The sequence below is a fragment of the Poromitra crassiceps genome, assembly GCF_964638095.1.
Source record: "Poromitra crassiceps genome assembly, chromosome: 2".
NCBI classification, from domain to species: Eukaryota; Metazoa; Chordata; class Actinopteri; order Beryciformes; family Melamphaidae; genus Poromitra; species Poromitra crassiceps.
In genome coordinates this window covers 21,269,847-21,284,260 of record NC_139624.1, presented here as the reverse complement: position 1 = coordinate 21,284,260, position 14,414 = coordinate 21,269,847, and the positions used below count along the sequence as shown (strand labels likewise).

The window sequence follows — 14,414 nt, the reverse complement described above, 5'->3', positions numbered from 1 at the left end:
CGGCCCCCCGGCCCCAGGGGCTTTAAGACAACTATAGAGACATTTTGAATTAAGAATCAAATTTCAGTCTGCAAGCTTCTATTCACTTCACTGTATGAAGGAAGCATGTGAGGAACTCCTAAAAGCGGTCAAGGTACTTGTTCTCCCTGTTTTTCTCACCGTCCGCATTCAAAAGCACACAATAGCTTTCATTCAGCGCCAGTTCTAAACTGCTCGAGGCCTGAGGAAAAACCTCCAGTGGAAGGAAATCCTTTTGAGGGAAATCCTTTCCCAACATGAAGCAATAAAGAGTAGTAATAGGAGTTAAGTGTATTGGATTCCCCCCTAACTTTTCCCTCTTCTGATTAACACATCTATTTATTTATTATTATTCATTAATAAATTAAATAATGCGTGTGCACTATTGGCATTTGTCTTTTCATACGGAGTGCCGGCTATGCTTTCACTTTTCACTGAAAAATGATTGTTGTCTGTTGTCTTCCTACATCATGCTAATTGTGGCTCCATTGGGTTCCACTAGCGGAATGCTACATAGTGGAACCTCCCTCATATCATCTGACAGATGTGGAGCGACATGTGAGATGAAGACCTGTCCAAAGTATGTCCCCATCTTCCTCCTCCTGGCGCTGTCTGTACTCTTGCTCCTGCTGCGCCACATCAACCAGCTGGAGGTGAGAACTAAAGGCCCAAGTATGCTTTAAATTCGAATACGCAAACAGACATTTCGTGCGTAATTCTGCATGTTTCCTGAAAGCTTACAGATACGGATGAAACGGACCATTACCACACACTCAAACATTTGGCTCTCTACTGCGCGCTAGTGGATGTATTGCTTAACATGATACCAACGTGAAAGACGCATGGAAGTATGTGTGCAGTGACGGTCACGATATCGTTTGGAACGGACACATTTATTCCCGGATGAAAATGGAGCATAAATGAGTTGTAAGGGGGCTTTCCAGTGTTGCCAGATGGCAAATGTTGAATTATCGTACCAGAGGGTCAAAATTATCATTTTTGGAGTGAAATTATCGTACGCCCCCTCCCCAGAGCGGCGCGCCTTTGGCGCACCTATGTCGGGGGGGCTGCGGCTGATCACAGGCTACTTTTTGGACTTGGCATGATTTTTCAACACTGTGATCTCAGCCTGCGTTGCAACAACAACAAAACACCCTGCACGTATTGGCTGCAAATATGTTGTTTGAAGAGATGATTGTATAAACAGATAGAGTGATAGACGTAGGATTCGTCTAAGTGTCACAAAATGATGAAATTATCGTACATTTGGGGGATTATTGATCGTACATCGTACAGAGGTTGAAATTATCGTACAAATACGATAATTATCGTACGTCTGGCAACGCTGGGGCTTTCATTCAGTTGCTCCTCCCAGCTGAAGGCCTTTCAGCTGGCAGCCGCTTGCCAGTGCCCCTTGCAAATGGGCAAATTGCTTTACACGCAGTGGTTCCCAAACGGGTACGTGGAGGTACGGTACTACAGGGAGCAGAGAAAGGGGGAAATGAAAAAATAAAAATCTGCTCGGGAGTTACTAATTGCAACTCTTTCACTATTTCTTATTTTTGTAATGTTATATTCTTCAAAAGGTGGGTTATCATTCATTCATTGCATCATATGCTATAGTTTTCTCTTCAGTTTTCTCAGCAAAATGTTGTAGTCGCGATTCAGAAATCAGGGAAAGGGGGTACTGAAGCCAAACAAGTTTGAGAGCCACTGTTTACAGAAATGATAGTGTTGATTTCTAGGTTGAATTGGTTCAGGTTATGTTACTGTATGTAGTTACTGTATGTAGTTGTATGTATGTATGTTAAGTTACGTTTGATCCAAAAAGGCTTCGGAGAACCTCACTATGGGGGAGTCTTGCTTCTGCAAGATGACCTAGAAGACTAATTATCTCTACACCATAGAGAGCCCCAGGAATGAGTCCGGAAAACATCGATGCTAACACTTCCGGGTTCTTCACTGTTTTCGCCTATGGGATTTTTGAATGGGTTTTTGGCTTCAGTTATGGTCTCTGGGCAACGCAAGCTTAATCAAATGCGAATTAGTGTTCAGCAGGATAATCCTCACACATGAGGACCATTTTTATGAGTTGTTAAGCTTTTATGTGCCGTTAAAAGGGCGGCTAGCTAGCAAACGGCTAAATAAGACTACACTGTTGAGTCGACGGGGGTATATTATACGTCAATAACGTCATCACTTCAAAGGACGAACACGGAAATTATCTTTCTCTCACCTGGTTCGGCCAGGGGTAATCAGTGCACAGCAGCGCAGACATCAACAACACTCCAGGTTGAGTGGTGACGTGATGGGGAAGCCTATGCGACACTGTGTGTAGTTCTGGATTAGCTTAGCACGAGCTTTTTACTTCTAGGGCTCGCATTTACGCTTCAAAACTCATGAAAGTGGTCCTCATGTGTGAAGATTATCTCGCTGAACACTGGTTCGCGTTTGATTAAGCTTGCGTTGCCCACACACCTTATTTGAAGCATCGCGCCAAAAACCCATTCAAAAATCCCAGAAACAGTGAAGAACTACAAAAATACGTCATCCCTGGGGCTCTCTATTGATGAAACAATGGGGTGGGCAAAAAGGGGCATATGCCCCTCCTCCTGGAATGGGGCGGTGCCCCTATGCCAAGAGAGCAGTGGGCGTGTCTCTCTTCTCGAGCTGAGATGACTGGTTGATCGCTGCTCCCGCTTACTGCACTGTAGCTAAGCTGTCTATAGCGAGCTTCATTGCTTTCACCAGACGCTATGGTGAGTATTTGCAGCTTTTCTACACCTCCATTCTCATGGAAAGGTTCTTTCTTTCACCGCTGTATCTTCCAGATGGCTGTCAGGTTGAACCGCTGTCCTTGGCAGAGAAACTCGGGGTGATAGTTTGTAAAGGGAACCATACCCTACAAATCATCGCCTCTAAGATGAAAAAGTAAGCCTGTTAAAGGGCGGTTTACTTTTTGATGAATGACGTTTCATCTATCATTCACGACACAATGCGACGTATTCAACAAAGTTCAAACAACTTCAGCCCACCGGCCCAGAATAATTATGTCATCATTCACAAAATCATTCACGAAATGGCGGTCGGATAACTGATGTGCCGTGTGTCTGAAGCAACATCACATACGGTGTATTGCTGGACAAAGTTATAGCAACTCTAGCCCACCGGCCCATAATATTTTATCGTGTTTGGAAGATCATTACTCACGAAATGGCGGACCTCCAGCCCGGATTAATAAATTCAAGGTTCACGGTAGTCTTTATTATCCCCAAGGGGCAATTTGTGAAGCAGCCAGTAGAAGTATAAAAAACAACAAATCATCAAACAAACAACAAACAGATTTCAGCTCAACAAATTACAGCAGTTACAGTGGAAATCATATGGGCTATTTAAGAAGCCAATGGACCGTATTCACAGCGCGGCCATCTTGGGATAACGTCACCCGCTGCCGCTGGTTGGGAACGCAACGAGACTCTCATCCAAACCCCTGTCTGAACATGGGAGCAGACCAAAAGTTTGAGTTCTGTCACATCAATTTCGTTTGATCACATCGATAAATGGGCAGATGAATGTGTACAGGATTAAAGAAAAGGGGCTACAGCAACTGGATCGAGTGTTATATCCACGATATTCAAGGAAATTTAAACTGCAGTAAACCCTCGCACCACTGAGCACCGAACCGATACATCTGGCGCTGTGGAGCAGTTGAACCCAAAATTACACAGCCGAAGAAGACTGTGGAGTCATCAGCAAATTGAATAATGTGACGCTTCATAAAGTGACTTTGGCACAGGATTGTGTATCAAATGAATAAAAATGCAGAGAGGACACAGCCCTGGGGCGATCCTGTGGAGGAAAAGAGCACATCTGACAAAGTGCTGTTTACTCTCACGCGTTGTGACCTGTCAGTTAAAAAGTTTATCAGCCAACATAATAATCAGCCCATGCCAGGATCAATGTTGTAAGTAGTCTTTAAAATACTTGCTAAAATATGAGACTGGATGCAATTAAAAGGGGCAGAGAAATCACTAAAAAGCAGACGCACAGACCTCTTTGCACCTCTAGGTGGGTGTGGATCAGGTTTAAAAGAAGGCTTATTGCATCATCGACACCCCTGCTTGGCCTGTAGGCAAATTGGAGCGGGTCCAAGTTTTCCTGGACATTGTCCAGAAGCTCATCCTTCAGTGGCCATGTGGCCCGAAACGTCACGCTGTGTGCATATTTATAAATAAAGAAACCTAACGGGAGCTCCTTTTGGTGTGCGGACCATTATTTTTTCACCAGAAGCTCATCCTTCACAATCTTCTCAAATGACTTCATAACAAGAGAAGTCAGCGCCACAGGCCTGAAGTCTTGGGTTAGGGTCCTGAGACTTTATCCTTCCAAAGACAGGGAACAATGTGGAGCTGGAGTGATAACATGAAACCTTTGTGAAACCTTTCCGAGGATTGGTGCTTATTTCCCGGATAAAGTAGGCTAACAACTTTAGCCTACTTTACTTGGCCTGGAGTATTTCTCGTGTGGTTGAAATGACACACGACACACATGACACACATGACATTGGATAATATCCAACATGGAAAAACAGAGAGCCTGCCTTCGGTGTTTGGGATGGTTTCACGTCAAGCCAAGCACCCCGGGATGCTCTCAAGAATCCCTCAAGAACCAAGGGATGACATGTAAACATGTGAACACTTATTTCCAACATTGTCACTGTACCGACACATGGCTGGTCCTATGGGACTAGGGATCCCCACAGAGACAGCGAGGGTATTGTTGAGCCTGGCCTCGCCCCATAGCCACGGCTAACGGGAGCTAGCCAGACGAACGCAGCCGGGCTTGAAAACTCTCATTCACCGGATGGACCCATGCCTTCCAGCCCCAAGGCTGGAAATCTTTAACAGGGCGGACGCTTTCTTACCCACCGTTAATGTTGCGTGGTAAGCAGGGCCAGCTACTGGCTGGTAGAATAATTTAGCGTGACCTGATCTCACCAGTCCGGGTTAAAGTCCCTGGAAACCAAAATCCACAAAAACCTTCTAACTATTAAATGTGGGGTCTTATGTGAGTAATTGTGTGCCTCAGAAATTAATTGACATTACTTTCAACCCTAACCCCAAAAATCGACACTTTTCTACAAGGTCTGGATTTCCATTTCCTCATTGAAGAGAGTGGTGCGTGCGGTGCTAAAATGCATGAACTTATCACGTCATAAGATTTAATCGAATCACACGCATGCACGCATGCGCGCACACAGTAGCGCAGCGGCAGAGATCTCTTCCTCTCTGTAAACCCTCTCTGTCTGTGCTATGCGCCGAGCAACGTGCGAACTTGCTTATGGCAGTCCATCGATGTCGATGATGACTTCATATCTCCCAGGGGTATAGAGGTATTCAGCGCTTGGTGCGCTCATGCCACCTCATGTGGCTGTGAAGACCTATTTGCGATCCACACACTTTTCCACAAGTGGGGCAGGTAAGTGTGGTATCTGGCTGCTGGGCTGTACTTGTTGTGCATGCATGTCGTTGTGATCATTTCTCTGCACGTCTCAGTGATATATTCTCCTCAAGGTGAGAGGTGCCTGAAAGGCAGGAGGAGCGCCAGGTGTTTCGGTCTGCTGCGGCCCTTTCCAGGTTTGAAGGTGTTATGTTGCATCTCTTCAGGAGTTCCTTCATGTGGTCCTTGTAGCGCCTTTTCTGACCGCCAGCAGACCTCTGGCCGGATTGTAGTTGGCCATAGAGGGTGAACGCGCGAACACACACACACACACACACACACACACTCCATCTCTCTTTCCTTCTCTCTCCCTCTCCTTCTCTCTCTCTCTCTCTCTCTCTCTCCGTTAACGGAGAGAGAGGTCTCCTCCGAGCAGGTCTCCTCCGAGAGAGAGAGAGAGAGAGAGAGAGAGGAGACCTGCTGCAGACGGGACACGCCCACACAGTCCGCGGGAGAAAATACACTCTAAAATCTAATTGATTCTCATGACTTTTGCCATGACTGTCAAACCTAAATTTATATACTTTGCGACATTCATCATCGTTCAAATTTGGCTGGTGGCTTATTAACATATAGGTTCCTGTGATGTGATGAACTCAAAATGCTAAATAATAAAAAAAAAAAATCTGGTTTCCAGGGACTTTAAGCTTTAGCCATGACCCACCTAGCCTCCTTGGGCTGCAGCTCGCAGCCACGTTAACCTAAATGCTGTCCTGATGTGTTGACGTTGCATGATTTTAGCAGTGAAAATAGCTCGCTGGTCAGGGGCTTAATGAACATGGCTTAATGCAAACACTAACATGATCGCCTACAACCGGAATCGGATTGCTTGTGTAACAGGTTAATCCTGTGCTCTTACGAATTTAACCAAAACACCACCATTTCTTAGTTTTGTGTGAATCTTTTACTTGAGTGTTTTGTTGTTGTTGCGTGTGTGTGAACGCACCTCCGTGGTGACGTCACTTTGTGCACATGCGCGCAGCTCCAGATACAGATACAGTCGGAAGGGAAGATGGAACGAGATGGCTGCGTCGGAGATATCTCCACCTGAGAACGCTTATTATTTATAGCTTATTGTTTATTTTATGGAGGCCTTTTATTATTTATTTTGTAACACGGTAAAAGAGCTTGAGACCCAGTATTGCCTCCTGACTCGTGAATGTCGCCACACACGTCTATAACCAGAACACAACGCAGGGGAAAAACAACATGGGTTACATTCACTGTGAGGTGGTTGAAGAGACTTTGTGTGGATTCCTGACTGGAGAGCTGAGAAACTACTGCAGATCCCTGGTCTTGGAGTGGGAGCATCCGATCACGTCTTCATGCTTTTCCCTCGTGGGGCAACGAGGACGTAGGTGGAGAGTCGCTGAACGAGGAGTCGCTGCTCACTGGGGACACTGGGACTGTTCAGGTGTTGCAGGCCCCGGGGAGCCACAACAGAGTGTGTCTTGTTGAAGGGAGTGTGTGAAAAGGCTGTATAGTGTATAATATCTGATTTATTTTGTTAATTGTAGGCCAATAGAGAATGTTGTACAGAAACTCGTTACATGGGGTATATTGGCGAAGTGGAGGGCATAGTGTAGCATAAAGATAAAGTAGCTATTAGATAGCTAGTAGATGTTTTGGATGTGTGTTAACCTGCACACGCAGTGGCAGGTCAGTCCGCCTCCTGCTAGAGGGTGCCACACTTCCACTGATAAGGCCCTCCACAGACCTGCGCAGTGTACACACATCTGGCAATGTGCAGGACTTTTTTGAAGCAGAAAGATTTGAGTGGTTAGTTGATAGATCTCCCTCCCAGGGTGCTCACCACTGTTCAGAACCATATAATAATAATAATAATAATAATGCATTTTATTTAAAAGTGCCTTTCAGGTCACTCAAGGACACTTTACAGAGTTAAAATCAGATGCAAAACAACAGATACAAGCAAACAGTATACAATATAAGAAAGTGCAAGGGAAATAAGATAACAAAAACAAAGAAACTAAACAGTAAACAAAGAAAACACCATGGAAATTACAGGGAGTATGCTAACTTGAAAAGGTGGGTTTTGAGGCTGGATTTGAACAGAGGGAGGGTGTAAATATTGCGGATGTCAGGTGGGAGTGAGTTCCAGAGTTTGGGAGCAGAGCGGCTGAAAGCTCTGCTCCCCATGGTGGTGAGCCGGGCAGAAGGGACAGTGAGGTGGATGGAGGAGGAGGATCTGAGGGAGCGGGTAGAGGTGGCAGTGTGAAGGAGGTCAGACAGATAAGGAGGGGCGAAGTTGTGGATGGCTTTGAATGTGTGCAGGAGGATTTTGAAGTCTATGCGGAATTTAACCGGGAGCCAATGGAGTTGCTGTAGGACAGGGGTAATGTGATGGAAGGAGGGGGTTTTGGAGATGATGCGGCGGCTGAGTTCTGGACCAGTTGGAGCTTATGGAGGGATTTCTGAGGGAGACCAAAGAGGAGGGAGTTACAGTAATCGATGCGGGAAGTGCAAGGCTGTGCACAAGAATAGCGGTGGTGTGGGGGGTGAGGGAAGGGTGGAGACGATTGATATTGCGTAGGTGGAAATAAGCAGACCGGGTGATATTATTGATGTGAGATTTGAAGGAAAGTGAGCTGTCGAGGATGACACCCAGACTCTTGACCTGAGGGGAGGGGGAAACTAAGGAGCTGTCAATTGAGAGGGAAAAACTGTCAACTTTGGAAAGTGTGGATTTGGTACCGATTAAAAGGATTTCAGTTTTATCACTGTTTAATTTGAGGAAGTTTGAGGTGAACCAGGATTTTATTTCAGAGAGGCAATTGGTGAGGGAGGAGGGAGGGAGGGTGGAATTTGGTTTAGTGGAAAGGTAGAGCTGGGTGTCATCCGCGAAGCAGTGGAAAAGGATGTTGAATTTACGGAAGATAAAGCCAAGGGGGAGGAGGTAGGTGATGAAGAGAAAGGGCCCCAGGACAGAGCCCTGGGGCACACCAGAGGAGACGGGGGAGGGTTGGGATCTGAATGATTTGAGTTGGATGAACTGAGTGCGGCCTGAGAGATAGGAGTGAAACCAGTCAAGGGGAGTGCCAGTGATGCCGATGGAGGATAATCTATTGAGGAGGATGGTGTGGGAAATTGTGTCAAAGGCCGCACTCAGGTCAAGGAGGATGAGGATGGAGAGTAAACCAGAATCAGCTGCAATGAGGAGGTCGTTAGTGATTTTTAGGAGGGCCGTTTCTGTGCTATGGTGGGGGCGGAAACCAGATTGGAATTCTTCGTAGAGGCTATTGTGTGATATGGCTCCCTCCACTAGGTCCTTATATGGCCAGAGGTGGAAGTTGTTCCAAAACTGGTGTCACGAGCAGGGCCACGTCCCTTATCTTGTTCCAGGAAAGTCATTGTGACTTTTCGCCAGGAACTGATTGACGAAGGTAGAGCCTTTTCCACTTAAAGGTCTACCTGGCAGCACTGTCAGCTGGCCATTTCGGAGGTGAGGCTGTGGGCCAGAATAAGTGGGTCTGCGCCTTTTCGAAAGGGGCCCGCAGGGTTGTCCCTGTTCCCAGGACCCTGGTGCCTTCTTTGTATTTGGCTATGGTTCTGTGGGGGCTGAAGGGCCCACCCTTTGAACCATTAGAAGAGGTGAGCCTGAAACACCTAGCCTTTAAGACAGCGCTGCTGCTGGCTTTGGCCTCGGCCAAGAGAGTCGGTGATCTTCACACGCTCTCTATCCACCCCTCAGGCACTCAGTTTGCCCCTAGGGGTGGAAGGGTGACTATGATCCTTAACTCGGCCAGGAAAAGTGATCAGCTGTTCATTTCCCGGGTTAATCCTAGTCTGGGCAAGGCCATCCCAAAGTGACGCCTCTCACATTGGATTGCGGAGGCTATCAGCTTGGGTTACATGAGCCAGGGGCGTGCAACCCTCATGGGTCTCCATGCGCACTCTACTCGTCGGATGTCTTCATCCTGGGCCCTCTTCAGAAGAGGAGTGTCTCCCTAGGACATTTGCAGAGCAGCGAGTTGGACCTCGCCCCTCTCATTTGTTTGGTTCTACAGACTGGACGTCTCAGCCCTGTGTGTGGCACAGGCGGTCTTGGGACCCCAGTAAGGAGCCTGTCACCTCCTCACGGGGTGGGTTTGATGAGAGAGTCTGGACACTACAGGAGAGATGCATAACCCCATAGTGAGGTTCTCTGAAGCCTTTTTGGATCAAACTAAAGGTTATCAATATAACCTGGGTTTAATAAAAAAGATGAGGAGAACCTCACCACACTACGCTTCTTGACCAGGGCGGCTTGGAGAGATCTTGTCAAATCTGAAGAGGCATGCCACTGTTGGCATATATGGGGCACCACCCCATGCCAGGTGGAGGGGCATGTCCCTTTTTCCCCACCCAATTGTTTCATCAATGGTGTAGAGATAATAGTCTTCTTGCAGAAGCAAGACTCCCCCATAGTGAGGTTCTCCTCACTTAAAAAATAAATAAAACCCAGGTTACATTCATAACCTTTAGTTAAGTTGAAGTATATTAAGTATATTAAGTATATTCAGTTTCTGTTTTATCTTGTTTAATCTGCCAAGGATTTCGGCTGGAAGCTGGCCGGCATTCGAATGGAAGATTGCCAATGCACATTAAAGATTGCTGCATCTGTAAGTGACACTTCACATCTTAATAATCTGTTTACATCAGCCTCAAACCATTAACAAACATTTGTTTACTAAATCTTTGTCACCCCTCCCTCCCTTTCAACCCCCTTCCAGGTTCAGAATAAAACCAACACCACCTTCACCATCCCCAGAGTTTCCGCCGTTCCGCCCCACCAGCTCGACTACTGCAGCTACCAGCCCCGTATGCCTGAGGATGTTCTGGAGGAGCGCCTCCTGCTGGACTCCATCGCTTGGCCTGAAACTCCACTCTTGCCTGTGCCTGTTTCCCTGAACCGGACCAGCGACCCCGCCCACAGCACCTTCACCGTTCTGCCAGGGGGGGGCGGGGGGCAGTGGCATGTGGGCGATCACCTGGAGGCTCAGATCCTGATGCGGGATGTTCAGGGGCGCCCCAAGAGCTTCGGGGGAGACGTCCTAGTCGGCCGTCTGCACGACCGGGCACTCGGCGCGGGCGTGGCCGGGCGAGTGGAGGACCACCTGAACGGCTCCTACACCGCCGTGTTCCCGTTACTGTGGGAGGGACGAGCGCAGGTCGAGGTGACAACAAAGACTCTGACATGTCTGTGTAGATTCATGTCAGTCATCTAGGTCAGGGGTTTTCAAAGTGGAAGGCAGGCCTCCCCAGGGGGGCTCCAAGCAGTTTCAATGGAGGCTCAGTGAATGGAAGTGAAAAATATTACATTAGTCGTTACATTAGTTATCAAAAGGAGACCACCTAGAATAGCCTAAGGCTGGGTTCACACCGGGGACCCAAGCCTTGCCTATGCCTTGCCTTTACCCACACTTTTAAATAGGCGTCCGTTTTAGTCAACGAGGCTGTGTACACCGTGCGCCTGAGCGTGAACCCTGCGTGTACCCACGCCTTGCCTGTGCCTTGCCGATTTTATCGTTTAGGCGTGAGTTCTATTTTCAAGCCGACTAGGCGCGTGCAGGCAGGCTTCTTCTGTCAAGCCATGAAAGAAAAACACGACAATATCGGTGGAAAATGGCAAAGTCAACTGAATTTCAAAATAAAATGGAGTTACTACAACAGTGTTGAGCAGAGAGAGAGAGAGAGAGAGAGAGAGAGAGAGAGAGAGATTGACGGGTGGCTATCACATGGGGCTTTCTCCCTGTCTGCAAACAAATCTTCATGAGAGAGAATAGCGACCGAAGAAGCAAGATGGACAATGTTGTTGTGCCAGCACATATTCTTGCAAGATTACCTCTCTAAAATGTCTGACTATAGTCAGACCTGGTTATACATATCCAGCATCAATAGAACATTAAATATATCTGATTTATTTTACCTATGATAATTCGGGACCACACGTGAAAAAATACAGTCGGGAGAGAGGAGAGGCGCTTGTGACTCGGCTCCAGGTTCAGCGTGCAAAGGCGTGCGGTGTGATCGCAAAAGCGTGTAATAGGTTCACGCCCAGCTCAAGGTCTGCAGGCGTAGGCGTGGGTTGAGGCAAGGCAAGGCGTAGGTTCTCTGTGTGAACTAAGCATAAATGTGTGGTTTAGTTAAAGAGATAGTTCAGAGATACAGTTGTTTTGTGGCATATTACTGTTTTTCCACTTTAAGTCAGAAACTAGTATATGCCTTCAGACAGACATTTTTAGGCATTTGGTGTAGTCTGAACTCTGAAGTTATCAATATCAAGACTATATTGGCTCAACTGTTGAGTGTATATAGAACTAGTGAGTCTATGTAGAATCAAATAACATAATCATGATCCCATAGGCATCCAGGAATTGAGCAAGGGGGGCGCCTTTTTCCAAGCTTTGCCTGGGGGAGGCCCACAGTCTCAGACTTTGAAAACCCCTGATCTAGGTGGTAAAATGTAAAAAGTGGAATGAATTTGTGGCTAAATGTATTTTAATCAGTTCTACTTTGTGGTGAATTCCCTGGCATTTAACCTTTGGGGTGATTCGCTTACGTGAGAGTTCTATACTAGGTCGCTAGAGTTCTAGTCTCCTCTTCTAGTAGATTTTCTCCAGATGTTTCATGGTACAAAGCTAACCAACATCCCTCAATACCACTCATCTTCCCCCCACCCCAAGTTCAGTCACTTTCCCTGGGGTTGATCGCGCTAGAATCGGTTAGCTATGCTAGCTACAGTAGATATCATCCGCATTAGTAAGCAAGCTAATTAAGCAAGCTAGTTATCTAACATTAGCCAACTAAACTACTATAGCTTTTTCTTTTTGTGATAGGTGGACTTTTTTGTTGGACTCTGTGTTGTGTTGGGTCATTTGTTGATGTTAGCAGCCTCCATTTCTAAGCTAACATTAGCTAGTATTGCAGCTTGAGGATAGTCGTCTTCTCTGGTTTACTCTGGGCTGCACTGAAAAAAACAGGTGAGCTCAAGCAATACAATTTTGAACTGAGTGAAAGCTCTGGTTCTCCCTCCTGTCAGGTGACGCTGGTTCACCCCAGTGAGGCCGTCACGGTGCTGCGCAGGCTGAACAGGGACCACCCCGACCGGATTTTCTTTCGCAGTGTCTTCCGCTCAGGATCCGTCTCTGAAACCACGGTCTGTAACGTCCGCCTGCCTTTGAACCAGAAGCCACTGTGCAACTACACCGACCTGCACACCGGGGAGCCATGGTTCTGCTACAAGCCCAAGAAACTGAGCTGCGACAACAGGATCAGCCACTCGTTCGGAGGATTCAACCAAAACCTCATGGCCAATGAGGATAAACTCTTCCAAAGGTGAGGGATATGTCGTGTTCCAGTTGCACTGGGAACTAAAACCCAAAACCTCACGCACACGTGCGCGCACACACACACACACACACACACACACACACACACACACACACACACACACACACTATACATACTGCATCACCCAGATTAATGAATCACCAATGCTATAATTAATAGCCTACTATAATATTAGTCTACAATTATTTCCCCCCTTTTAGTAGCCTACATTCATCTTTTCAGCTCTTGCTCTCATCTCCCTCTCTCTCCAAACCCCCCCTCTACGCTATGTCACTCACTCACCCTCGCTCTCAGTGATGGAGAAAATAAATAAATTATACTGAAATGAATGATCCCCAACCAGACCTGTCGGGTTTTCTATGGAAGAATAAACAGGATGCATATTATGGCATATTTTCTTTTGTAGTTTTCAGAGGTTTTGTTGTGTGTTTTTTCCTCAGTAAAGTCAACATGAAAGTCTTCATTCATGCTTCAGGGCCTGACAGTGTCACGGTATTGCCAAAGGTGGAAGGTAAAGAAACACACACACACACACACACACACACACACACACACACACACACACACACACACACACACACACACACACACGCACACACACACACACACACATATTAATTTATTTATTGGATTTTCGATTAGAGACATTAATCGTATCAAAACCCAATAGTAGAGTCAATGCAATACAATACAAGATCATGCTCACAATGTTATCTATAGGCTATAGACATAGGCAGATCAAAAAATAAACTTTAGGCTATGGGTATAAGTGACAGCGTCTTTTCCAAATGAAATGACTGCCAATGATGGCAGACACAGAGCAGTACTTGGCCAACTGTTTTGCAGCTTTTTTTTGCCAGTCCAGCAAGTTGGAGTCCTCGCATACACATTTTATGAACATGCCCCAGGCTACCAAATATCAAGACTATAATTTTACAATTATACCCACATGCAGAGATGGCATTTGCAAGTGTTTGATATTTTAGCCATTTGTAACTGAAGCATGTATCCATGTACAAATCAAAGGAACATCCAATTTCTAAAATTAAAACAGACTTGGTGGATTCATTGATCATGACAATATCCGGAGTATTTGGACAGCTTTCAACAGTATTGTTAAATGTATTGTTAGATTGGGATAAGGCAAACCAGTTAATTTGAACAGTTTTATTGATGTGGAATTGTGTGTGTTGTCCAGTGGCACGACGCAGTTCTTTAGCAGTCAAATCCACGATACGGTCGTGGCGTGCCGTATACAGTCCCTTGAAAGCGGGGCAGCTATTCATAATGTGCGCAACTGATTCCGGTTGTTGATTATTGTGCAGTAGACAGTGTGAATCGTGTTGTGATGGGTACCAGAGGGCAAGGTTGTATTTGGTGGGCAGAACTTGTAACCGGGCTTTTATTGTGAATTTAAGAATGGATTTGTCTATTATTGAGTTGTGTAGGATGGAATGGGACACAGTATGGTCAGCGCACGGCAGGCAGGCCAGCATTCCTTGTAGCCGCAGACCAGTCCAGCGTTGCCGCTGGCGGGTTTGATG

General features: G+C 46.4%; 1 protein-coding gene across 1 annotated transcript in view; it reads left to right on the top strand.

Annotated features, from left to right (window-relative positions):
- Positions 1-581: 581 nt before the first annotated feature.
- Positions 582-14,414, top strand: part of LOC310798880 (NXPE family member 3-like) — a gene marked incomplete at both ends in the record, with an annotated part of 34,163 nt that continues 20,330 nt past the window's right edge. The window contains 4 exons of the mRNA XM_083661443.1: positions 582-671; positions 10,251-10,694; positions 12,560-12,855; positions 13,311-13,381. Coding sequence (XP_083517569.1) covers positions 582-671; positions 10,251-10,694; positions 12,560-12,855; positions 13,311-13,381 — 901 coding nt within the window. The remainder of the gene's footprint in view (positions 672-10,250; positions 10,695-12,559; positions 12,856-13,310; positions 13,382-14,414) is intronic.